We start from the raw sequence: 26,466 nt of genomic DNA, 5'->3' as shown, positions 1-26,466 counted from the left end.
GGGTTACACAGAGGTTACACATCTGCATCCTCTGCCTGAATTCAGTACGTGGGATTGGATATGAACACACACACACACACACACACACACACACACACACACAGCAGTGTTGGACGGGGAAGTGAAGTCCTCCTGGCGAGGTGCACCTATGTGAGCGATTCTTTGGCTCGTGTCAGGAGGAAATACAGTGATCCATCTGGAGTGTCACAGAAGGCAGAACCTTGCTGATCCCTCCGACCACCACACCCAGAACAGCAGGAGGGAGCTGTAGAGATGGAGGGGAAAGAGAATGGAATATTTTCTATAAAATCTTACACTGATGCTACTAAACGTCTTACTAATGTGGTTTTAGAAAGAAGATGGAATGTTAATTCATTTAAAGTATGGTTTCTTCCACATTTCCATGAATATTCAAAAATATTCAAGATTTTATTTTCTACTAATTTTATAAACCTTTTGAGGGGATTTTATACAGTCTATATACGCTCACTGGCCACTTTAACAGGAACACCTAGATGCCTGATCATTCCTGTAAGATTTACTCAGCCAAGCGTGTGTCAGCATTTATTGGAAGAGCTTCCTCTTGGCTTTTTTGCCCAGTTTTCACTGTTCTCATTCTGTGATCCTGTGCCTTCATGCTATGCTCACAGTTCTGTTCTTGGTTGACAGGAGTGGAACACGATGTGGTCTGATACCACCGCAAGCTTTTTGTTGCTTTGTTTGTGCTTGGATGCTTTTCTGCTCACCATGTTTGTAAAGAGTAGTTATTTGAGTTAACACATTGTTCCCCGCAACTCGATCCAGTCTGACCATTCTCCCAAGACATCAGTTTTTTAGTTTAGTTCAGTTTGTCATTTATTTATTTATTTATTTATTTATTTTGCTCCATTCTGTTTCTAGAGAGTGTGTGTGTGTGTGTGTGTGTGTGTGTGTGTGTGTTTGAAAATCCCAAGAGATTAGCAGTTTCTGAAATACTCAAACCTGCCCATTGACTGCAAGCATGTCGTGTGATCATGACTGGCTGATTGGATAATTGTGTGTGGGTGTGTACACCGATGCATATATCTGTATATGGAACGAACATGTTAAAACATCCCAGCGTATTCTTTTATGAGACAGAACAAGAACAGAATTCTCAAGACTCCTCCCCAAACGTGTTTTTGTGTGCATGTGTTTTTCTCGGTGCTTACAGAGGGAGTGTGTGTGTGTTCAGGAAACACTTTGGAGTTCAGTTCACAGGATGTTTTTTTTTTTTACATTTATCCTGGAACTGAAACGTGTTTCCTCTTTCATGTCTTGACACACTCTCGGTTTGAAACCACTCGATGTATTCTGGCCACGAAGAAGCTGAGGAAGGGTCTGGGGGAGGGGAGGCTAGTGGCTGGGCTATGGAGAGTCAGGGTCCTTGTGCCATCAAGTATTAATGTGTGGCCAGAAGCACGTCAGCACTCATTACCAAACCCTGATGAAGTAAATGGTATAGTAAGAGCCCACAGATTTGGATGTTGACCCATGATTAGTTATAACCCGGAGTGTTTGACACCTGGGCCAAGATATATTCAATTCTCAGTGAATGAATGAAAACTTTAAATAGACTAATCAATTGTTTTAGCTTCTGACTTCATTTGACCAGATAAATCATCACACCCTTCTCTCCAACAGTTATATTAAGTCACGCGGCACGTCTTTACATAACTGTATGTCCATCATTATACACGAGTTTATCGCTGACTCACCCAACGGCTGCTGTATATTGTGGGGTTGATCACTTCCTTTTAAATTGTTTTCAGTTTGTGATGACTTGAAAGATAAGTATTTAAATGCCTTGAATACTAATGAACAACTACTGTTGTTCTGCTACACAGTGAGTAAACTTTAACAGATGCCCAACACATTGTGCTGATCTTACATAAACAGTAGAAAATGAAATAAAGATTTCTTTATTGTAATCTTGAATGTTACCGAGGCATTTATAAATGTACACAGTATTGCTTTTGATCGCTGATGTTCAGTTGTATTCTTTTAAATTTTGTGTACAGTATATACTGTAGGTACACTACATAGGGAGGAACATATCGACGGCGTTTACGTAGCGCTCAGAAATGGTCCATCTACAAACCTGGTTCCAGTAAATCTGAATACAAAAAAAAAAAAAGTGTATGAAAACAAATAATCAGCATTTATACAGTATGAAGAAATTTGTCTCGAGTCAGTCATGTGGCTGTTTTAGAAAGCTAATGTCTTAAAAGACCTGCATGGGGCAACTAAAAAGCAAACCTGTTTATTTTAATGCAGGTTTTATTTTTCATATATAAGGTTGTAATATTTGATAAGTCACTCTGCTGTACAATCAGCTGTATAGTGGGGATCATTTTTGCTGGTTACATTTTTAACATGATGGCTGGTCAACAGAAGATAACCTAACCTTACAAAATGGAGCAAAATCCCCCCCCCCCCCTTTCTCACTTCTCTCCTTCACTCTCTTTTTCTTTTTTGTCCTCTCGTTGCCCTCTTTTTGTGGGCTGTAACCGGGAATCTGTAGAATTCCACAATATTTTCAGGGAAATTCCTACCGAACACAACGGATCATGCTGTGGTGACCGAGCTGCCAAATCTCTGTGCGTATCTGTTTGTGGGTGTGAATGTGTACGCACAGGGAGAAATATAAAGACTTCACTTTGTCTTCACTGTGTGTGTTTCTCTCATGCACCGTTGTTTTATAATCATCCTTATCGGATGAGCATCGGTCTTCATTCAGCCATGAAAAATAATGGAATTTAATCCTGAGCAGAACAAATAGAATTAACCATGGAAATCTGTTTATGGCCCTGGAGACTCTTTATACCTCTCTCCTGCTCCACTTTTCTATTTTCCCATTTATTTCACCATTCTCTCATGCCACCATGGCTCTCTTTCTGTTCCCCTTTCTTGTTAGTGGTGCGTAGTTTTTTTTTCGTGTCAGAGGGCACAATGCCGGGTGGGGTGGGGGGTGGAAAATCCTTCCATTCTCGGTGTCGGATTAGAAATTTGACTGTAGGGTAAGTGGTTGTCTTCGCAATTTTGCTGCTGGTCTTGTGATTAAGGCTCTGAAGTCACAGGGTAGACTGACCCTCTGTACACACACACACAGTGTGAGGACCAGCAGGGAGGGAGCAGGTGAATGAGGGAAGAGTGTGTGTGTGTGTGTGTGTGTGTTGTGGACAGATAGAACAACTTGGCTGGGGTCTCCATGGCAACACAAACCAAATTCACCCCAGATAGCATGAACCTAAAAGAAGGAAATACATGTGGTCTCTTCTTCATAGTTTTTGACCTTCTACACACAGGCAACAAAACAAAGTAAAGAAAAAATGCTATGGCTATTTTAAGTCAAACTTTCTCTGGTGTCTAGTTCCTGGTAAATTTTTCACACTATGCAAATGAATCAACTCCAAAAAGTAACCGCAGTCATTTAATTAACACAAGTCAGCAGTAGCACATTTGAGCGTTAAATTTGTCACTGGCAAAGATCATCCTGAATACTTTTGATCATTTTCATCATGCCAATCGTGCATATGCCATTCATATGTCGTTTGCTTGTTGTAGGATACATTGCAAAGGCAACTTCTGCACAAACAAACAATATATTGTACAACCTTATACACCACTGACAGCATTTGTATGGTATGTTGCTTGTCCTTCCCCTGGGTGTGTGTGTGTGGGTGTGTGGGTTTTGTTTTTTTTCATTCTGGCATTCAATAAGCGCTGCCCTTTATGATGTTTGTGGTGACCTTTTACGAATGCATTCTCACCTCCTGCCTTTCCTGATCATTTTGTCCTACACATATATTTAAGCCAATAATTCTCTCAAGCACAAATTAGTGCTTACTTTCAGTGCTTTGCACGGAGTGAGTCTTCTTCTTCATGGAATGTTAATTTTGTTAATGAAGTAAACATGTTAATTAATTCATTTTTTTTTTAACTACTCAATCTGGACTCAAAAGCTGAATGAAACGAATTTTTTATTTTTTCGAGAATAATTAAAAACCATTTCTAAGAAGTAGCTTTCTAAGCTTGGTTAGAAACGTGACTCTGGCTCGCTCTGTGAATGAATTACTAAGCAACATGTTTGCTAAGAGATCAGGGGTTTTTTTTTTTCCCCCCATTTCTTTTAGTTTTGCTTCATCAGTTAATGGCACTCTTGTAGGTTTCATAGCACATTAGTGTCACTATGCCCAGAGCCAGTCTATTCCTCTTCTCACAGCACCGAGGACTGTCAAGCACTTCGACATGATGAGAGAGATGCAAATCACTTGACTCTGCCACTCGTCCACAGACTTTAGACGCTCAAGGTGGCTTGGATATCATGCCGAGAAGGGGAAGAAATGCACCACACTGACCCATGGTGGACTGGCACCAGAGTTTTCACAGTGTCGTGTCACACAGCACTGGTGCGAGTCAGCCCCCATGAGCATTCTTCAACTCTAACTGATGCTCTTTTGGCTTGGTGTTGGAGCCTGGGAAGAGAAAGCGTTCTGTGTTTGGTTGTGATGTGAGCAAAGGATGCACACGACCATGTACAGTGTTTAAGGTTCTTCAAGAGCTTGGATTTTACTTAAAATCTGTTCTGAAAATTAGATTTAATTTGACTTTTTGTGGTTAAATGGCCAAGCCTGGCATTTTTAATCCAGACAGACGGTCTGAACTGGCTTTAAACTAGTAGCTAGTAAAAATTGTTTGGCTACATGCCAAAACATTCTACCTCACTAAATGGAAGGGACGAAGAGTACACGGCTATAGATGATTCTTCTTGTAGGTGGTGTAGTAGATATGCTGCACATGATTGTATGTGAGTTGGAACACGTGTGTTTGTGCAATACTAGGTATTTTATTATGAATACAGACTACTGCCACCTGCTGGTATAGAAAGTTATTTCCTTTCACATAGGTGCAGTAGTTTATGCATGTTCATTGCTGTTCTCAGAAATGAGGCAGTGGGGGAAATCATTGGTTAGCCTAGGTTGATGCTGGCCCTTCAGCATCAGCTGAATTTACTGACCAGGACCTGAGGCACTACAAAGCACCTTTTTATAATTGATCTGAGCAGATGAGGATTGATAAATTTGTTGTACCAAGATTTGAATTCACAACTGCTAAGTCAGAAGTCCAGAGTCATATCCTTTTGAGACTCAACTGTTTCCATACAGTGTCTATGGTGTATGAGTGGCTTGTGAGGTCTCAAGGTATTTCTTCTTCTTCTTAGCTTCCCTATTTTTTTTTTATCTGAACTTTACATAATTTGCAGATGAAACGTGCTTGTCTGGGTAACTCTGCTACACTATGCATAAGCTGATTTTTTTTTTTTTGCTGTTGGTGTTTTTGCTCTTTACTAAACTGAAAATTCTGTAATTTGCCCATTGCAGGAGGGGTGGGAATTGCTGCTACTCAGCTCTGTAAGACTGTGAAGGATGTCACCATCTTTGGAACAGCCTCTGCCAGTAAGCATGAGGTCATCAGCGAAGGAGGAGTCACGCACCCCATTGACTACCGCACGCGGGACTACGTAGAGGAGGTCCGCAAGATCAACCCCAAAGGTGAACTCTGATCAAGTATTTTTTGGATCCCACAAATTATAAATACCAAGGCATGAGGCTTAGATGAGACCTAAAGATTACAGCTGGCTTATTAGTTTAAAGCTAAATCAATTGACCTCCTAAATTCAAGCTAAAAGGTAAAAGCTAGCTTACATTTTACACTTTCCCCAAAAATGAACACTAACTGAGCTAATGAGCTAACCTCATTGTTTATAAAATTAACTGATATTACCTTTCATCACTTCCAACCTACTAACTTTTATCATCCCTGTAATCTAAATCTTTAATTAGCCTGTTCACTTGAATTTAAAAGATTTAATCCAAAGTCAATACCTGTGGTATTTAGACCTATAAATGTCAGTTATAATCTAATTACTTTTTTAATTGGACATAAAAATGTAAGGAGACTGTTCCGGAATAAAAAGCTCCATGGCTTTATAAATTACAAACTGCTGTCTGGAATTATAAGAGTAATGGGATGATGACCTTTCAGCTTTCGTCAGCTTTAAAGTTACTACAACTAGTTTGAATCGCCATAAAGGTAAAAACGAAATGTACTACTTTGGATTAGTTGCACATCTGAAGGTTAATCTTCATGCTTTGATCCGGTGCTTGTACTTCTAACTTCAGTCTTTAAATATGAAGTTTTAACTACCAGCTTTGATCATTCAAGTATGAAAATTTGAAAATTCCAGAATGGGGGAAGCTCACGTCAGCATCATTTAGCCCCAAAGCAAAAGCTCCACTTTCAGGTTGAATTACAAGGAAACTAACCTGTAATCGCTCTATATTGCCCTTAAGGCTATAACTGACACATCGGTTTAGATCATTCGAAAGGTAAAGGCTGAGCTCACATTATACTTCAGCCTCAAAGGTGAAGGATAACCTACTAGACTATATTGTTCCAAATGGGAACTCTGTCCTGTGCCAGCTCTGAGTCTGAAGGATAAACCCGTCCCTGCAGATTAGAACATTTTTAAAATATGGAAGCTAATGCGCTCGGCTGGAACAGTCTCAATACAGTATATAATGTCTAATGTAGTAGCTTCAATTTATCTAATTAGTAACCAAGCCAAGCTGATGCTTTAATTGTTATATTGTAGGTCTCTGCTTTGTCCTGGTATATGTCTAGGTAAAAATCTATTAATGAAAATAGAATCAACGTTCAGACATGGAGCAGCTTGGTAGTCCGGGTTAATTCAGGATTTGAGTAATAAACAGTGCTTGCCTGCCGTGATCTCGCTGAATGCATTGCACCAGACTGAACACCATTGAGATTAAACTGCTAGACTTATTCAAAGACAACTAAGCACTGACATGACCTAGTTTACACAGACTTTAGGGCCTAATGGCATTGCTGTGGTTTTGCCCCAAGTGCACGATTCAAACAGTCATTAGGGTTCATAAGTTCACTGAAGGCTACGGGTTCAACTCCAATGAATAAGGGCCATTCTGATAATCTGTGACTTACGATGGTTGTAAATTTGAGAATTTCACTGTGAATACCTTCGTGTCTCCACCTCATGAAGTCAGTTAAAACAGGCTTTGGTGCCTTTTGTTGTTTGCACTCTGATAACTTGTCTGGTGTGTTATTTTGACCTTGAATTGTAGCGTTGCTATTCAGCTTTGTGTGTGGGAGAGGATAAATGGGAGTGAGAATGCACGGGTGTATTTTTAAACCTACGGAAAGAGTTATGTTCTTTATCTTTCAGGAAAACTGAAGAATTCTCAAGTGTGTTCTCATCAGTGTAAATAAGATTAAAACACTGTGGATTAATAATGGGCTTATTGTCATTCACCAATGTGAAATGTGTGCATGTTTCTTTTTCAGGCGTGGACATTGTCCTTGATCCCCTGGGTGGTTCTGACACCCATAAGGGCTACAACCTGCTGAAGCCAATGGGCAAACTCATCAGCTACGGTGAGTCAGAAGGCGCACACACAGATCAGAGTCCAATTCAGTTTGAAAAGTTTTTGGATGGAGTATTTATTTATGTTTTAAGTTTTGTAATATTTAGTCTTCTGTCAGTAAAATGTGGCTGAGCTAGATCACAAACCCCCTTATGACCCTAAACTACCAGCATTCACTTAATTTATTTTGAAAATGCCCTGGCACTGGCATATTGCACTGGCATTCAAGTGGTGTATCCGTGTGTGCAAAGATTTGGAGGAAAACACTAAACAGGAAACTGCCTGCTTCAGATATCATTTAGCCATTTTGGTTTGGCTTATCCATTGTTTGGTCTGTTACTTCCACCTCGTTTGTTACTCGTACACTATCAGCTGGTTTACCTCGAGGTTTTAGGACATTCCGATGTTATATACACAGTGCACCAAAGAGACCAGGCTGAATGAAAGTTGTAAGAGGTACAAAAGTAACAAAAATGACCTGCAAAAAATGGCTAAAATGCATAAACAAGAGTTAACAGAATCAATTCAATAAAATGATGTATAAAACTCATCTTTCCTCCAAGCTGTAATTAATCGGCTTTTTAATTTACATCACCACTTTTATATCAAGAAATATTTACATCCATTATTTTATGGTCTGTATAACACATGAAAAAATACATTTATTTAAAATATGTTAAACATATCGCATTACTGACACTTTCTTTTTTGTATTAACTTTTTAAGATTTTTTTTTATCACTACATCTGCATCTTAGTATTAATTATGATTATCACATCAGTATCATTAAAAATGAACCTTGACTTGATTACCTTATCTAATTCCATGTGGATTGTGGAACAGTTCATCTTGTTTAGCTCAAAATTGCCATTCTGCAAATATGAAATGACTTTTGTTGTGACCAGCATGGGCTCTTGGTTTGTAGTAGGATAATTGCTGTATGTTGTTTTTGCCCAGGTTGTACAGGCCTAAAGTCATCTATCTTCCATCTGTTTTGCCGATTCTTTAAACTCATCACTTCATGCTTGTGGTTAGGAATTAGCGAGAGCACACAGTGCTGCACTTCAGCGAAAAAGCTTATTGCAGCTGACACTCGGGCATTAATGCAAAGCGAGTGTAGGCCTCAGCTGATGGTGTAGGATAAGCATGCATGATCAGCACGCAGTCAGCGCCTCGCTTTCTCCACATGTTTTGAAACTTAATGCCAATGACAAGTTTACTAAACACAGCATTCTTGTTTCTCTCTCTTTTCACTAGTCTTATGCTCTTTCTCTCAGTCTCTCTCAATCTCTCTCTCTCTCTCTCTACCCCTCCTGCTTGGGCTTATCAGCATCATGGCAGCCAAGTGGAACAATGGAGCCTCTATCTGCCCCAGATCCCGGCCTGTGTCCGAATGTAGCAGACTGGGACATGTCCAAATCTCAGGCCAGCTCAGAGCCCACTTTGTGTGTGTCAGCATGAGTGTGTGTGTGTCTGAGTTTAGGGAGCAGAAAAGGGGTGGATGAAAGGGCAGATTTAGAGTACCTGAAATAATGATCGCATAAAGCTCTCTAAAAAGGAAGGTTGGTTGAGGAAACGTGAACGAGCCGACGAGTGGGGAAAGTGCTGACACACATGAGAACTGAGCTGTTGGACGTAAAGCCTGCAAGAAAGTGGGGGTTACAGGGTGCAATGCTGCAAACAGACAATGCTGTGACACTGAGGAAAAGAGGCATGTAATGTGCCACTAAACGGAAAGGACTCATGGATCTGTGGAACAGTGGCTCGTCAGTTGCTCAGAAACCAAACAGACACAAGCTCTTATTCACAATACTTTGAGAACATGCTTAGAATTCAGACCCCAAAATTCTTTCAGTAATACTCGCCCACAGAACACACTCGCACACACACAGGCCACAGTGGCCCCATTCATCCCAGTAATCCACTTTACAAATTAAGCGTAAAAGCAACACAATTATGAAAGCTGTATGTTGCTTTATATTTCTGTGCCCTCCTGAAAGCTCTGTCTTCAGGCTTCTTCACACTCCTCACACATTAAAATGTACCCCGCATTCTTAACTTAATTTTGCAAAGCATGCTTAATATTTCCAAATATTTTGTACTTGAGCTGTCTGTTTGGTAAACGTATATACATATGTAAAAATGTGTATTTTTTTACATCTAAACTAGCTGCTGCATTCTCAAATGTTATTATTCAGTATAACCAGTAACAGAGTAGTATTAGGTAGCTTGTTAGCAAAATATGGCTGCTGTTTTTGCGAGAGAGATTTTTAGCCAGCTGTACTGGGTTCTTACTAGCCTGCTACTACAGTGGATTTTACAATATTAACATTTTGCTTAACATTAGTTGGTGAACATCTTGAGAATTTGCCATTGTTTTTGACATTTTGAAGTTAGAATACTCTTCCAACGTGGCTATAAATTTATTAACCAGGATGAGAGTCTAACATTAGCTAGCTTGCTGACAATGCTAGTTAGTACAGTTAGAAGGATTAAAGAACTGTGCTGACTTCGGGCACTAGATTTATTCATTTAATAACATTTTTCTTAACCTCCTAAACATTCTTAAACAGTTAGTTTGATGATAGAAAAATAACACTGTGCATTGTTGACAATTTAGCTGGCTAACATTAGCACTGCTATGCTGTGTTTAGGAAGCTTGTTTAACTTAAGTCATATGATGTTAGCTGATCAATTTTAACTTCATAGCCTGTTGTTTCATGGTAAAATGGTGTAAATAGACACACAGAATAGTGGTCCTTTTGAAAATATGAGGAAAAAAGGGATAACACTTCCTTTACTCCAGGTTATTACAGAATGTTTTACCGCAAAACTCTGCAATGTGATGCAGACGTACACCACTGTAGATGTGGGTTAGGCCTTTTTTTTTTTTTTTTTTTTTGGTGTAAATGATTTGTCAAGCCTTCCGATGTCCTGCTTTCCACAGGTGCCGCTAATATGCTGGCTGGTCAGAAGAAGAACCTGTTTGCCGTGGCTAAAACCTGGTACCAGCAGTTCTCTGTTCACACCTTGAGTTTGTGCCAGAACAACCGCGCAGTCTGTGGCTTCCACCTTGGCTACCTGGAGGCAGAGCTCGTCACAGGCGTCATGAATGATCTGCTGGGGCTGTACCTGCAGGGCAAGATCAAACCCCGCATTGATTCCACCTACCACCTTGAGCAGGTGTGTGTGTCTGTGTATATAGCATTTGTTATATCAAAAATTTTACTTGTGTATATACTTTACTTGACTGCACTGGTTCCATTCCATTGAGTGCTGCTGAATTCTCCATTTTGAATGGTTAGAAGTTTTTGATTAATTTTCTCAAACAGCATTCTGTAATCACAGGTTTATGCTGATGCGCTCATTCTAATACATGATCTTGACAAAGAATTGTATGTTTGATGATGCAAATAATTTAAGAACTAATTTTAAACAGGTTTGAGTGTTCAGCAAATCAGAAATGTAGAATTGTTCAATTTGATAAAGCTTCTGTACGGAGACAATAATTCTCACCATCTTTTGACATTTTGAAGTTTTTAATGGTCAGTAAGTTTTCCACAAAAGCTATGACAGTCCTTTGTGGTTGTTCTGTAACATGACAATCTATTTTGTCTAGCTAGTCTTTGAATAGTTGCTAAAATGGTAAATAACAGGAACTAACATGTCTCAAAGGCATTGATCAACAGAAAATGTAACTATAAATGGATAAAAGATAAGTTGTCATTCAATAATTACTAGTTATTATATTCACTGGCTCATTTGTAGTATAATATTGAGACATGCTGTTATTAGAAAATCAACTTTGGGTTAGTAACCATAACACCACTGTGTGTGTGTGTGTGAGAGAGATGCTTAGGTTAAATACATCACCTTCTATATGTGTCATATGTAATCAGTTATAGTCTTTTGCTCATCTTTCGTCACAATGTGCCTTTTGATTTGAAGAAGAAACAAATTTCTATCTTCTTACCCATCATACTCGGACTATCATGCGCTCATCCTCTGCTTATTCAGTCTGCACTACTTTCTCCTGTTGCTATGGAGATCTTGCTCTGTGTTTGGTGAGGAGATGGTCAGACAGACACGAGTTTGGTTGCAGTAAAGCTAAGTGGTCTGCAGAGATCATAAGTATAGGCTTGTTTTCTAAAGGGATTGGGATCTGTGCCGGTTTAAAACCAGGAGTCATCAACTGCGGTACATAAGGAGTAGGATGTACCTACTGTACACACATACCAAACATAGTAATTAATCTAGAATTTAGTCAGTCGATTTAAAGAAAACTGTCCATGAACTACTATGAAATTATTCAGTAACTATTGAGTACCCTCACTATTAAAGTAAGAAATGTAGGATTGGACCATATGAGGTTCTGAGAGTAAACGAATGAATAAAATAGACTAATAAAAAAGTAAGCTGGATCCATAACTACTATATTACCATCACTGACCAGATGATATGATATTTAGTGAATCTGTACTGCTGGCATAGGCAATCGGGTTTAAACAGTGTTAATTTATTACACACTGTAGGATGACAGCTCAGTTTTTCCCATGCATAAATTATTTTAATCAGATTATGTTGACAGTTCCTGACCACATGATGTTTATGGGCTGTTTGTAGAGTTTCTCATTCTTATCATGATGGTTGTTTAAATATCTCACTAATAATGCCAGGAAGAGTAGACTGGTATTGCACAGCAATATCTTGGACTTTATGGTGTTGTTGTGGTCCATTTTCATTTGTACATCTAGTATGTTCCCTGGGTGGGTTTACAGTACCTAATGCAATTGCTCAAGAGTCAATTGTTAGGTAATCAGTAAATATTTCCTATACTCTTGTAAAACTGAACTTACAAATTTATATATAGAGTTTTTCCTTTTTCTTTTTTTTTTCTTTTTTAAGAAAATGTAGATAATTTTATATTCCTGTTGGATATAATATTTAGTAATAGAAAACTATTCTACTGGACATTTTTCAAATAAATCTGTATTTAAATAAAGCTTATAAACCCTCCCCCTTGCTCACCAATGTGTAATAGTAGTTAGTCATCAGGGTCAGGCTTTTTAGTTGCTAGGAGATGCCTCTCTGTTGCCATAGCGTCAGTTGCTGGGCGGCGTGGTGTGGGAGAGGTGAATGGCTGGAGAAGAACAGAGAAAAGAGCTGGAGACAGGCGTGGAGAGGAAAGGGTCCTATCATAAATCTTAATAGTTCACTCGTTCCTTTCTGTCTTTTATCTTTCGTTCTCATCTAACTTTGATTTTGTCATAGTGTGTGTGTGTGTGTGTGTGTGTACAGTTGAGTATTAGAGGCTCAATGATCTTACCCCAGCAGCAAATGGATTTACAAGCTGTTCTTTCTTTCTCCATCCCCCTCTCATTCTCTCCCTCTCTCCCCCACTCACTCTGAGCAGGTTGGTGATGCCATGCGTAGGATGCAGGAGCGGGGCAACATCGGCAAAATCATTCTCACCACCGAGCCCATGAAGGAGGAGCCCAAAAAGGAGGAGTCCAAGAAAGATGAGAAGGAGGACAAGAAGAAGGAGGACAAGAAGAAGGAAGACAAAAAGAAGGATGAGAAGAAAAAAGATGAGGCCAAGAAAGAGGAAAAGAAGAAAGAAGAGCCCAAGAAGGTTGACGAGAAGAAGGCTGACGAGAAGAAGGCTGACGAGAAGAAGGCAGAGGAAAAGAATGAAGAGGCCAAGAAAGAGGAGAATTGAGTTAGGCAGAAGCTAGGCAGGAAATAGGTGGCTGTGAATTGTTTGTCTTGGGAGTAGGGTGTGTGTGTGTGTGTGTGTCTGTGTGTGTTGGGAAGTACAGTACAGTCCAGCTCTCGGCTCAACCCCAGGCAGTTACTCTGGCCTTAAATCATCATCATCCTGCACTAAAATCTGTAACAGTTTATCCAGCCTTATGTAAGTTGAGAACTCAAGCTGCTCACTAATTGTGTGCACGTACACATGTAACAGGGATGTACCACTCTATTTTTGCCTCTCTATTTTACTTATGTTTTACCTTCCCTTCATTCATGCACTTTTGTGTGTTTACTAATCTTTAACGGCATGCCTTTTAAGGTCTGCTGGATCAGTATTACACTGCCAAATCCATTACTCCATTACCATTCTGCTCTTCATCTTTTCAACTGCATTACACTACTATTTCAAGAATTCTTTCTCTACTGTACCTTTTCAAATTTGGCTTAATTGTACTCAACATTTTTTGGGTCTTATGGGTAACTACCAGGGTTGAGTCCTGTTGCTATGACTACAGTGTTTCATATGTGTCCTGTCTCCCTATCCCAAACCCCTACTCATCTCCCCAGTTGCATCTGTTCTCCTTTTTGTGATACTGTTGTTTTTTTTTATTGGACCAGACTCTTTGATGGAGAAGTCGATCACTGAGCCCCACCCACATCATTCACCGAGGCACTAGGGACGAGTCAGTGTGGTTTGCTCAAAAATTCATATGTATCTATTAAAGCTTGAGAAAACTCTCCTAATTATGAATTCTTTAAAAACCTTAGATGAATCTTATGATCAAGCTGTTTTATTTTAATTGTCATTCCAGGTTTGTATAAAAAAAAATGCAGGTATTTGTGAGTCAAAGAAAGGAAAGAGGCTGTAATGTATTTCATGGCAAATGTTAGACACAAACATAAGAACGTGCCATTATTAGGCTTTATATGGTTTTATATTCTGACAAAGACGCTGCGGTTTTGGCTGTTGTGGCTTCCTCGTGTTTACAGTCACAATCTCTATCAAACTGTACACAAATGAAATCCTTAATCTGTCCTCAAACATGCTGCCTGCAAGGATCTTAATGAACTCTGCTACATAGCAGCTGTATGAAATGTCTCCCTCTACACAGGTATGCAGACGTACACACATTCCCAGATTATCGTATTAAAGTAGAGTTGCTGAAACACTGAGTTTGAGAGAAACCTGGAATGCTGTTTTATTCCAGAGCCTTCTCCTGGATTCCACATTATCTGGAGCATTCCACTCCAATCCTTATGACCGCTGGCCTGTTTCCAGAGTAATCACTGTTTTTCTGATTCTCTGCCTTTCCTTTCTCTGTCTCTTTCTATCTCACTCGCTTGCATTTTTCACCATCACTAGTTGTCATAGCAACAGGCAGTTGGCCAGCAAGTGATGACATGTTTGCCCCCACCCACCAATTCTAATCACTCCCTCATTTATATACCCGCTTTTTTCCCTCCAGCTTTTGTTCAATTAAATATTGTTCAAAAATCTCTTTATATGCTGATTTGACATCCATTCATGCTGCTATGTCGCAGGGTGTAACCTGGCAACCTTCCAACTGTGAAAGCCATCACTCAAGCCCACTGACTCCTCCTTCCAGTAAATTTAGGTATCTGTAGTGCTCTTCTGCCTCTTGTGGTGAAATAGATGCATTACAGCAATGTTATTTCTGTCCCTCTGTCACCGGGTCTGGTTTTTGTTTGTTTGGTGTGTGAACTGCAGTGTTTGTGTACAGATGTGGTTGAAAGGTTGTGTGGATGTATGTCTCTGTCCTCAGGTCAGCTGTCAGATGAAAATGTGGTTTGTGTTTTCTTTTCTTTTTTTTGTTGTTTTTTTTCTGTCTCTACCTCCCTTATGCTATGAGCTAGCCTCCCCTTGCGGTTTTAACTCTAACAAACATAACTTGTAAGCACCCTCCTCTCTTGTAAATGGCCTGTGTTTGGTATTATTTGCACTCTGCTTGTGAATCTTGATGCACTTCTAGAGATGGCAGTCCCATTCCCAGCCCCACTGTTCCTCAGGAGTCCTCTCCAGTACTTCTTGATGTTGGTATACACACTCTGCTCTCTTGCATACACATCTGCATGTACTTATTTTGTCTGATACAAACACACCAGTCACAAATAGTTAGAAATAAATCAACAGAAATTCATCTCAACCAGTTTGTTTAATCACTGAAAGCTTGTCCATACATCCATGGAGGAGGTTACCCAGAATACACTGGGAAGGGGGTGGCACTGCCATCCTTACCCTAAAGAGTGACAGTGTTCTGACAAAAGGCCGGCAACTGGATTCTGATGTGAATTCTGTTTCGGGATCTTTCTAGTTAATGTTTTGTGTGGTGTTTTTTTTTTGTTTGTTTGTTTTGTTTTGTTTTGTGTTTTTTGTTTGGTTTATCTCTGGTTTTCCCCCATTGTTCTTGTGAAAAGTGCTTCAGTTCCAAAGCACCACATGACCCATGACTAACACTCCAACGAAGGGTGTCCAACCTCATTCTCATTTCCGTTCTTTTGTTTTTGTTTTTTTGCATTTTGTTTTCTGTTGTTGCTGTATAGTCCAACTATTCATTTTGAGTGGTTCTAAGTTGAAGAGGCTTTGCTGCACTTTTGTTCAAATGTGAGGAATGACGTTGTGTTGATCCTGAATAAGTGTGCCAAACTGTGCTTGAGGCTCTTGCCTTTACTCCAGCTATCCTTACTACACCGAGCGACAAAAGAGAAGGAACGACGAAAAACGTTGCCAGTCACTTTTAACCCGACTGGCAATTTAAAAGAGAGAGAAATCTCAAACTGATGTCGTACCTGTCGTGTGTGGTTGATCGCATCGCAGAAATTTACTGGTGCTTAAGAACTCCTGGCTTTTTCGCTAATCCATGCAAACGCTGTTTAGGTCTCACTGTGCCGACCGCTAACAAACACTGGGATACCTCCGCGCACACACACGCACACACTTATTGCCCTCTCTGGCACACCAGCCAGCTCTGCTCAGATGGGCTGATCTGTCCGTTAATGCTAAAAATGTTAGTGTTTACAACTCAAAAGATCAGGAAGTGCAGAACTGGAGATAAGACTTAACATGTTAAGATCAAGCAGAAAATGCTAGTCCAACTGATGTGTGTGTGGGGGAAATAGCAGTGTAATATTTTTTTGTTTGTTTGTTTATACATACAAGTGCACTGTTTGGACTGGATTGTAGTAGACCCCAAGTTCAGACCAGATCTTCCGTCTCATTCTTTAAGCAGCAATTTTCTGGTTCTCAAAAATCTCAGCTATTCTGCAGTTCACTTAGAAGCTCAGTCCCAGCAGTATTTACATCTGCTTTATGACTGCATGCATTTCCTGGTATAAGGTTTTTACATTAGCACGCAGTTCACATTTTAGCACGTGTCCCAAGATGAGCTTAGCTGCAGGTGTGCATGTCTCTGGTGGATATGGAGTTTAGCTGTGTGAGCGGCCGAGGTTCAGATGGAGCTGCACTGCTTCCTCTCACTATTTCACAACCACTGTAACTTTCCCAGAACAGGAATCTCTCTTCAAGACCCTGTTCAGCTTTTCAGAACAGCGTTCGAGTGTGCAAGTCGTTTTTTTTATTCCTATTTAAACTGCAAACTGACAAATCGATAAGCGTATATTTAGCATTTTTGGATCAGAGTAGATGTGCTGGTTGACAGGGTACTTACCAAATGATAAATTTAGGATTTGGTCTTATAAATCGTACGACTTTTTTCCACCTTAGATGTGGTGCTTATTATTACAGCGATATATTTGTAAGAACCAAGATTTCTATCTAGATTCGTTAGGCATTTGTATATCAGGACCCCAAAGATTACCATGCCCTGACTCACCACTGCAGTTGCTAAATAGCGTCAAACAACAATCGCTCTCCTCTCGAGCTGCATTTGTCTTAATAACCCTTTCTTCCACACACGTCAGAGATGCGACAGGCTGTCTTCTTTGTTTTTCTCCGACTCCCTCCATCAGTGTTCTCTCCAATGTATTTGAGACCCTGTGAAGGGCCGCTGCTTCTGTGCTTGACTCTGGGTTGGATCACGTGTGACTCACACAAAAGTGGTCAAGAGGACCGTAGAGCTCGTTTAACGCTTCTGTGTGTGATGTTACCATTATGCCTTACATGTTTTCCAGGACTAATAAAAGAGCATAACAAAAAAAAAAAGGTTGTTGTGGTTATTACTTACTTGTGTAGCTATATAAGCACATTGTACTCCTGTAGGTTAAATATAAAATTATGGCTAGAAATATCTACCTGTCTTTAAATTAAAGAAAATATGCAATTATATTAATAATGTGCTTTTTTTTTTAGTTTCTAAGATATAATTCTGAGGTATAAATATTACTGCATCTGTTGGTAATTATTAGTTTATTAGTATTTTCATTCCATCATCTTGCCATTGATTACAGAGCAGTCATCCTGTGTGTATGTTGCGGTGGGGGTGGTTAATATTTGTTATCGTCCAGACTCCTGTGGCAGTGAAAGCTTGTGGATATTTAGTATGGAATCCTCAGGGTTCCTCAGACCCCATTTTGAGAACCATGGGTCTGTTTATTTGAATGCACTTCATTAATGTGTGTAATGTATTGAAACAGTCTAACATTTAAGAAGGCAAATGTTAATTGGATCAGACATGTAGTAATCACAAATCTTGAAACCGAAAATAACCTTTCATTGAGTTACACAGTTTTAGAAAAAGACTGTCAGTACAGGTCACTGTTACAATCAGCTAATTGTTTGGAAGAACCATTGGCACAGCTTGAAGACTTATAGGAAGCAAGTGGAATAAAAGTTCACATGGATTCATTCACTATTAATATCAGAACGTGCCTCAGTGAATCATATTCTACATTGTTTTAAACCACATATAGTGTAAACAGATTCACTATATACCGATAGACCTAACTGCTTTAAACACATTTACTAGATGGAACATGAAAGATTTCACACTGAAGACAGAATGTAGGTACAAAATTTAGCACTCAATAGGATTTAAAAACCATTAGAAAATCTAAAAAAAAAAACAAAAACCCAAGTATTAAGTATCTGCTGTTCAAATGGAGAATAACATTCCTTATGCCTGACCCTGTATAATCATGCCATATTCCTCACCAATCTCCTGATATAAATCTTTTTTAATATTAGCGTTGACTTCTCTCATTTCTGCTGCTCATGTGCCGGCTTCCATGTCTATGCCTAGGTTTGCTATTCATGTGCCCACCTCCTACACCGTGCCCATGCGTGATCATATTACTCCCATGACTTTCATGATGACTCACTTCATGGTGGTTTTTTAAACACAAGGTCTTTCTGGAGCTGCTTCTGTGTTTACCTCCATGTCCACTACCATGCCTGTTTCTTTTGTTTTTCCTCCTTCCATGCTTATGGGATGTGTGCCTGTTCCCATGCTCTGTATTCATGTGAGAAATTTTATGCTCATGTGTTTCTGAGCTTATTGGCGCGACTGAAACCGCATCATGATCTCTATGGCTTTCAGTGAAGCAAAGAGAACAGATCAACTGCCGATCAGTCCGACAATAGACCTCCAGTGGGATGTTGTGACGGAGACAGATATCCGATCGAGGCTCCCTGTTAATGACTATTACAATGTGTTTTTCTTCACTGTTTCCTTTCCCATTCCCAGTCGTATGAGCCTCACAGGATGACTCGACACACTCCGGGCACAATTTAACAGCTTGCCTTTTTCGTCCAATGCAAAAACTACAGTCCATGTTTGCAGGTCCAGGGTTGCAAGGTGAGGCATCCTGCAATCTTGCCTTTTTTAATTTCTTTACCACCTCATCAAACATGGTGTTTTTGTTGAGAGCAGGCCTGTGTGTGAAAGTCTCTCTGCATTCGGGACAGCTATAGGACTCCAAGTGCTTGTCCTCATTCCAGTAATCCTCAATACAATCCATGCAGTAGTTATGTCCACACGGAATTGTTACCGGTTTCTCAAGTGGATCCAGACATATAGGACAGCTGAAGTGGTCTTGGTCCTTGAAAGCTACATCAGCCATTTAATAATTATTAACATTAAATATTCATCAAATGGTATTTATGTCAGTCTTAGTCTCAGTTGAAGAGCAAAATAAGAAATCCTCCTGGTTATATTTTGTGTGATTGGGCGTGAGAGTATGAGGATAGATATGCAGAAAACAAGTAAGGAGGTGTGGTGTATAGAAGAGGTTGTGTCACCTGTTTTACAGGTTCATCAACAACCTACTCAGATGTTAAGAACGAATAAAAAAAAGTTACACATGGAAGTTTTAACATGGAATTGGTTAACGTGAAATATGACACTAAAAAGGAAATTATTTTCTGACACTGCTGCGTTCCAACAATGCTTTAAGCTAAAAGCATGAGTGCTCTAACAGAAGGAAATAAGTCATATTTGTGCTATGATGAGAAACAGAAGAAAGAGACTTGGAGTAATGTGGAAATAAAATAAACTGATGACCAAAACAGTCAGACTGGGGACTAAAGTGGGAAGAATAAGATGCAATGCTTTAAAGTTTGTGAGTGCTTTGTTACTTTGTTAGTAAATTTAAGATGTAAATAATTTAAAATCACAAAATGAATTACAAGCAAAATTTATTGACACTCGGGTGTTGAGATACAAGAATTAACGATTCAGCCTTTTATCTTCCTGTACAGTATGTAAAAAAGTCTTAAAAAGTATAATTTCATCTATACAAAGGGGGTAAAATAACAACATTTATACAGTACAATATCATATGCTCTTAACAATACTACAAAATAATTACTTCAATCGGGTATGAGAAATACTTGACCAAAAATGGTTAGCAGAAAAGAACTCATTTTCTTGTTCTTCAAACATTTATGTCACAGGTGTTACATAATTCAGTATAATACAAGTAGTATATGTATTAATTATTAATACTTAGGACTGGGGTTGATTCAAGATATCCAAATTTCACTTAATTTCCTTTCAATTGCAATTAAACCCCCTCAATCCCACAAGTCCTCAATGCCTCAGCCAAGTCTTTAAGATATCCTGAGTCGGGATATCCGTTCCTGTGGACACACAAACAAACTCATCTACAGCAACAGGATTTTTGCGTACAGAATAAGCATCATATGTCAGAGATATCAAATAATGACATCAATAACAAAAATTGCAATGTGGTGTGGGCAATAAATATTATTCCATGACCTGTAAGACCATTTTATGATATAAAATATGATATTGAGAATTAAAAGCACACTACATACACACACCCTCTGCAAAAAAAAAAAAGCTCTGATAAACATTTCTGGTTCATTTTCATTCAAATTTGCCTTCACTAATGAGACTTGTGAAGTGCTTGATCTGCTTGTTTTTTGAACGATTTTATTTTTAACCTCAGACGTTCCTTGACATGTCAATAAACCTGAATGCATTCTGTGCTGCTAAGATTTCTACCATATATCTATATTTCATTAATCATTATTTGTTTTTTTTGATAATATATGTAAAAACTCACCCACTCTTCCCTCCTGCAGTCTTAGTCTTATGTGGGATTCTGCTCCATGTTATTTTTGCTCTGCCAGTACTGTTATTTGGGCAAACAGTAAAGGTAAACCCTTGCTTAAAGGCTCTCTCCAGGCATTGCAGTAAGACCTGCCCCTTTGAAGTGAGTGGCAAATAAGCTTCAAATTCACCTCCTTTGAATGGTAACCCAGGGTTAGGGTGTTCCTCCTATGTGAGGTGCAAAGCAAATGTGAGTACAATAAAATCGCATTTTTAATACAAATATAAGATATAGAATAAGAACATAACATACTCCCTGGATGCCATCAGGTATAGAGTAGGTAATTTTGGCTGTCCTGTATTGCTCGTACCCTGGCAAGTTCATGGGCAGCTCTGTACATCTCATGGTGCCCTGAATGCCTTGTTTGTGTTTTTGTCTTGTGCCCGTTTCTTTTCCAGTGAGCTCTTCTGCATTCTGCTCCTCTTTGCATGATTGAGCTTGAATTGCCATTGATGGTTTTCTGGCTGCATTTATTTTAGAGCATACCATACACTGAGCATGAAATTCAATACATTTGGAACATAGGTAAACACCACAGCTTGTTGGTGAACCATTCGCTCCACACACACAAGACTCCAACTGCTTACTGATTGGCAAGTTGATCTGTTTCCAAGTCAGTGTTTTTTGGCTTTTCTGTGTAGTGAGTGATGAAGGCTTCTGCAAATCATCTCCCAGTCCTAAAAGCTCTCCACTTTCCTCAGAGGATTTGACAGGTAATGGACCAGTCTTGCTTATTTCCAAATCTGAAGCCTTCTTAAGCGTCTCTTTGGCAACTGGTTTTGGTGATTGCATATAAGCTACATTTCTGGACTCAGATTTGTATCCTAAATGTCTGCCTATAGCAGGATTCTCACTATTAGCTCTGATCTGATCTGGTCTATTCTGACTACTGCTTTTAATTGGCATTTGGTTAGCTGATGCAATGGCTTGACTTTGATCTACACTGCCCTGTAGGGTGAAGGTATTGACCAAAGATCCAGAATTAGAAACTTCACGAGGAAACAATTCTTTTAACGTCTCATTGGCTTGAGAACAGGGTGATTTTGGCCCCATCAGGATTATAGCATCCTTTGCATGCTGCAGTACTATTTTGCTGGAGTATGAGCATATGTTTGAGCAGCATTCCTTTAACATATCATTTCCTTCAGTCACTCCAAGATCTGCCAGTGGAAGGTTCTGAACACAAAAGTCTAAACCTATCACATCAACTAGCTTCTGAAGCTCACACTGACATTCTTCGACCTTGGATGATTCTGATCCCTGTAGAATAACCATGGTCTTATACTTGTCTACGGGGCTCTCAGACACTTGTAGATCCGAGATCAGAGGTTTTAGTTCTGAATCATACGCCTCTTTTATATAACTCCACATCAACGAAGATACAGTGACTGCCCTGCTTGGAAGGGTCTCCGCAGACACCCTACTTTTTAGGCTACTGGATCTTGGTCTTCTAAAAGAATTTGTGGCAGGATGCGACTTCTCATTAATCCCAGTCTTTTGTGTGTCCTGTTTTTGTAATGGACGGCCTGAGAAACTATTTGTCCTTCTTAAGGAGCAAGTAGAGGTTCTTGTAGATTCTACTGTGGTCTTTCCCAGTTTCTCTAGTCCTCTATAGGCATCTGCAGGTGTGCTGAGTGAAGCATTGAACGCAGGTTTTACTCTGGAGGTACTTACAGAATTTGTTCTGCTAACTTTGTTTGAAACCTGACAGCTGTTTTTTAATGTACTTGTAAAGGACATTGGTTCCATCGTTTGAAACAAGGTATCTTCATCTACGTTATTTACACCAGTGACTTTGAAAGCACTAACTTGAGAAGCCCTGGTATGGTCACTATTGACTCTAACTGCTGTACCAAGGGAGGAATTTGATGCCAGTGTTAACGTGTTAGTGCCTTTGGTCAAATCTTGATGCTCTCTACTTCTCCCTCTTTCTAAAAGGCCAAACCCCAGTAAGCCCATGTCAGAGTTCTTAAATCGAGCAGCCAGTTTGTATTCCTCCCCAGTCCTTACTCTTCTCTCAGCATCAGAGATTCTCATTTTAGGGGTCATTGTACTAGATTCACTACTTGCTCTGTCTATTTGCATTGACTCTGATTCAGATGTCGGGGAATAAAGGTAAGCGGGAGATGATGAAAGTGAGGTTTCTTGCTTTACTTTTAAGTCCTCATCAGTTGAACCAAACAGGAGGATCTGTTTGGCCTGGGAAACCTCACTGCTCTCACCTACGATATAAATGTGAGTCTGATCAAAGCTTAGCATCACTTTGGGTAGTAATGACTCTAAGTTCTTAAGTATAGCAGTTTGTTCTCCGTGCAATTTAAGGGCACTTCTTGGAATTTGAGCTCTTCTCAAATTACTCTCTATCTGCTGGTAAAGTTGACTCAGCTCCTTACAGGCATGGTTCATTTGTGTTTCTGCTTTTGACCCGGTCTTAAATTTTGCATTGGATTGCAAATACAGTGTGGTGACTCCTGCAGCTGTGACATCAATCACATGTACACCATGATTTTGCAATATATTCTTGTACTCCTCACTTCTGCTACATAGATATGCAAATACATCTGCTTCCATGATTAGAGACAGAGCCTGTGCTTCTACTGCATCTACCCAGTCTTCTATCTTCTCAGCAGAGCCTGTTTGTGCTTGTGATAGTTTTACACTATTCACTGTTGGACTTGGATACCTGGATTCCAGATGCAAAGAAGCATGTCCACCAAAGTGGAGTCTATGGGGATTGTCTGGAGAGTTGTCGTTTCCTTTCTGATGTGAACGGACTTTATTGCTTTCTTGTGCAAAGAACAAACTTTTTTCACTCGGAGGTTCAAAATCAACAATGAGTTTTTTCAACTGAGACACAGCATCATTGACCTCAGAATAACGTCCCTTTATGGTGCAGTGCCTCTGAGGCTTAATGTATTGTATACCAAGGCCAGGAAATTTTTCAGTGATCGTTTTTAGATTCTCTTCACCCAGTGGCAAATAGTTGCAATCTATGGTCACAGACATATCACAGATTACCTGGAGAAAAATGTATAAGAATGAAGAAACATGAGAACATGAGAAACATAAAATGGCTGCATTTATATTACTAAGCTACTATAAAACTATAAAAGCAACATATGGTTGTTTGTCCTCCTTGCATACCCTGTTCAGATGTACTGACTCCTGCCATGGAAAACTCAGAGAAAGTTCATACATCTTTCCATCCACCTCTAAAACATGTCTTCTACTGTACACACTGAGCGCAACTGCAGGAAGAGAGAAAAGATCGTTTTAAGCAAAAATGTACAAATAGATTGTACAAGCCTGATTCTATTTTGACAGTCATAGAGCCATGAGTTAGCATTTTACCATATAAGCTTCATGTGAATTAAAAGGAACCAAAGCTTATTAAGACTCATCATCATAGAATAAAATCATAGGATTAAAACACTTCTGAGAATATTCCTTCCTTGGAATATTCATTCATTCATTCATTTTCTACCGCTTATCCGAACTTCTCGGGTCACGAGGAGCCTGTGCCTATCTCAGGCGTCATCGGGCATCAAGGCAGGATACACCCTGGACGGAGTGCCAACCCATCACAGGGCACACACACACTCATTCACTCACACACTTCGGACAATTTTCCAGAGGTGTCAATCAACCTACAATGCATGTCTTTGGACCAGGGATGACACCGGAGTCCAATTTTATTTATATATATATATAGAGAGAGATATATATATATATATATATATATATATATATATATATATATATATATATATATATATATGTGGATTTTTGGTTTAAACTCATTTTCCAAAATGCACTTAACTCTCCACCATATTTCTGTACCTTAATGACGCAACTTGTGCTGGAAGGTCAATAAAAAGCACTATATTAATGCTCTATATTATTATATTCCCAATGAAGTAAGAATGATCGTAAAATGATCATAAAATCAACCTCCTCACTCGCACACACTCTTTTATAAATAAAGCAGAGACCTCTGCTATCTTCAAAGGTGATGATGGCACACGGATCTGATGCTTTAATGCTGATTGATGATATCTCTCCACCTCCGTTGCGCTCACGCAGAAAATGGACCATAAGTTTATCTTCTAGTCGGTCGTGTTCCATATAGTCTGGAAGCCCACGAACACACACCGTGTGTCTCATTTCTGCCATCTTCTGGAGAACCCAAATGTAAAAAAAACAAGAGTTGGGGACGGATTATTATTGATATTATTATTATTATTATATTACATTAGACTCTTTTTATATACTGTATTAAACTTGTAACTAAAACACAATATCTTTAATAAACTTGAATGGATTGAAATTTAAGAAAGTAGTCAGATATATGTGCTAAGGTTTGGTAGCAACAGGAAGTTTGGGTTTCAAGTTGTACCTTCGTGTCAAGATGATCTCAATTAGATTATTAACCGGTTCCTGAGGTAAATACAGGTCCACCCGTTGTCCTCTGTTTTGTTATCTTAGCAATGTTTACCATTGTTTGCATTTTATTCGTCCCACGCCTTTTCAATTCCTGTATTTTGTGAGCGTGTGCTGACGAAAAGAAAAGTGAAAGCTGTGAAAGAGTGTCGTAGTGTCATGGAGATTTAAAGAAATACCCCTTACTGGAGTAACAACGGTGCTAACAATTCAATTTCAATTCAAGTTTATTTGTATAGCTGTTTTTACAATAGACATTGTCTCAAAGCAGCTTTACAGAACATAAACATAGAACAAAAGGTTCATATAAAGAACGATATAAAGATTCATATAATACAAAATTCAAGATTAATATTAGATATATTTAGATCACAACGTGTTTGTATTTATCCCCAATGAGCAAGTCTGAGGTGACTCGGGTGACTGTGGGGAGGAAAAACTCCCTTAGATGCTGAAGGAAGAAACCTTAATAGGAACCAGACTCAATGGGGAACCTCATCCTCATATGGGTGACACTGGAGGCTGTGATTATAAATATACAGTCTGGCAAATGTTGTATTGATGGGAACTCCATGTGATCTTTTGCATCTCCTCTATAGTATCGCAGAGTCCAACTGGAGCTGGTAGATATCTAGATGTCTCAGGATTCTCAGAGTCGACCAAATCTCGGTAGAGGTCCAAAATCTTCATCGCACGGAAGACGATCTGAGCTGGTACAATTTCTGGATGCCTCTGGATGGGTAGAGAGAAGCGGTGGAGAGGGATTAACATATCTGCTGTTCATAATATTTGCAAGTCTGATATATATATATTCAGTGGATTATATTCCATGATTATGGTGGCAACAGTAGTCAACTGATTCAATTCAACTGGCTTGTCTAACTTGCTTTAAAAAACTTGTTGCAACTATTGTATATATTTCATGAACACATGAGATCTTGAGAACCATTATTTGTGCCCTTAAAATATTAACGTGTGACTTGTTTGACTCATGGCCTAAATATATTAATTCATGGCCACACCTTATTAAGAATAACCATGTCCAATTTAAAATAAAAACAATGTTGTGTCTGATGACAATATTCAATTTCTGTAGGCTTTAGCCCACAAAAAAAAGCTTTGTATTAAATGTATTAATTTCATTCCTTTTATTTACCACCAGCATCTTAGGATGCAAACTTTTAAATTCTATTGTTTCCAGGCACACGGGATAAGTTGTTGAACAGGATGGAAATCT

At 39.2% G+C, this 26,466-nt stretch overlaps 2 protein-coding genes across 3 annotated transcripts in view; one reads left to right on the top strand and one right to left on the bottom strand.

Annotated features, from left to right (window-relative positions):
- The window catches only part of vat1 (vesicle amine transport 1), a 29,705-nt gene extending 12,287 nt beyond the window's left edge, over positions 1-17,418 (top strand). Inside the window, exons 3-6 of the mRNA XM_027139039.2 lie at positions 5,403-5,573; positions 7,405-7,494; positions 10,432-10,667; positions 12,898-17,418. Of these exons, the coding sequence (XP_026994840.2) occupies positions 5,403-5,573; positions 7,405-7,494; positions 10,432-10,667; positions 12,898-13,203 (803 nt within the window). The 3' untranslated portion in view covers positions 13,204-17,418. The remainder of the gene's footprint in view (positions 1-5,402; positions 5,574-7,404; positions 7,495-10,431; positions 10,668-12,897) is intronic.
- A 2,413-nt stretch (positions 17,419-19,831) lies between these two features.
- si:busm1-163l24.3 lies at positions 19,832-25,368 on the bottom strand. 2 transcript variants are annotated; one of them, XM_027139161.2, is made up of 6 exons: positions 25,186-25,368; positions 24,782-24,965; positions 23,934-24,037; positions 21,042-23,807; positions 20,742-20,956; positions 19,832-20,292 (listed from the first exon to the last, which is right to left on the bottom strand). In XM_027139161.2, exons 2-6 carry the CDS (start codon positions 24,960-24,962, stop codon positions 20,217-20,219), a joined length of 3,342 nt encoding a protein of 1,113 aa, XP_026994962.2. In that variant the 5' UTR covers positions 24,963-24,965; positions 25,186-25,368; the 3' UTR covers positions 19,832-20,216. The 2 variants fall into 2 exon arrangements, with proteins under 2 accessions (XP_026994962.2, XP_026994963.2); XM_027139162.2 differs by having other exon boundaries at positions 24,782-24,962.
- Positions 25,369-26,466: the final 1,098 nt, after the last annotated feature.

The sequence above is a fragment of the Tachysurus fulvidraco genome, chromosome 15 (assembly GCF_022655615.1).
Source record: "Tachysurus fulvidraco isolate hzauxx_2018 chromosome 15, HZAU_PFXX_2.0, whole genome shotgun sequence".
NCBI lineage: Eukaryota > Metazoa > Chordata > Actinopteri > Siluriformes > Bagridae > Tachysurus > Tachysurus fulvidraco.
Note: the sequence above shows the minus strand (reverse complement) of the source record. Positions and strands in the feature narration are given on the sequence as shown.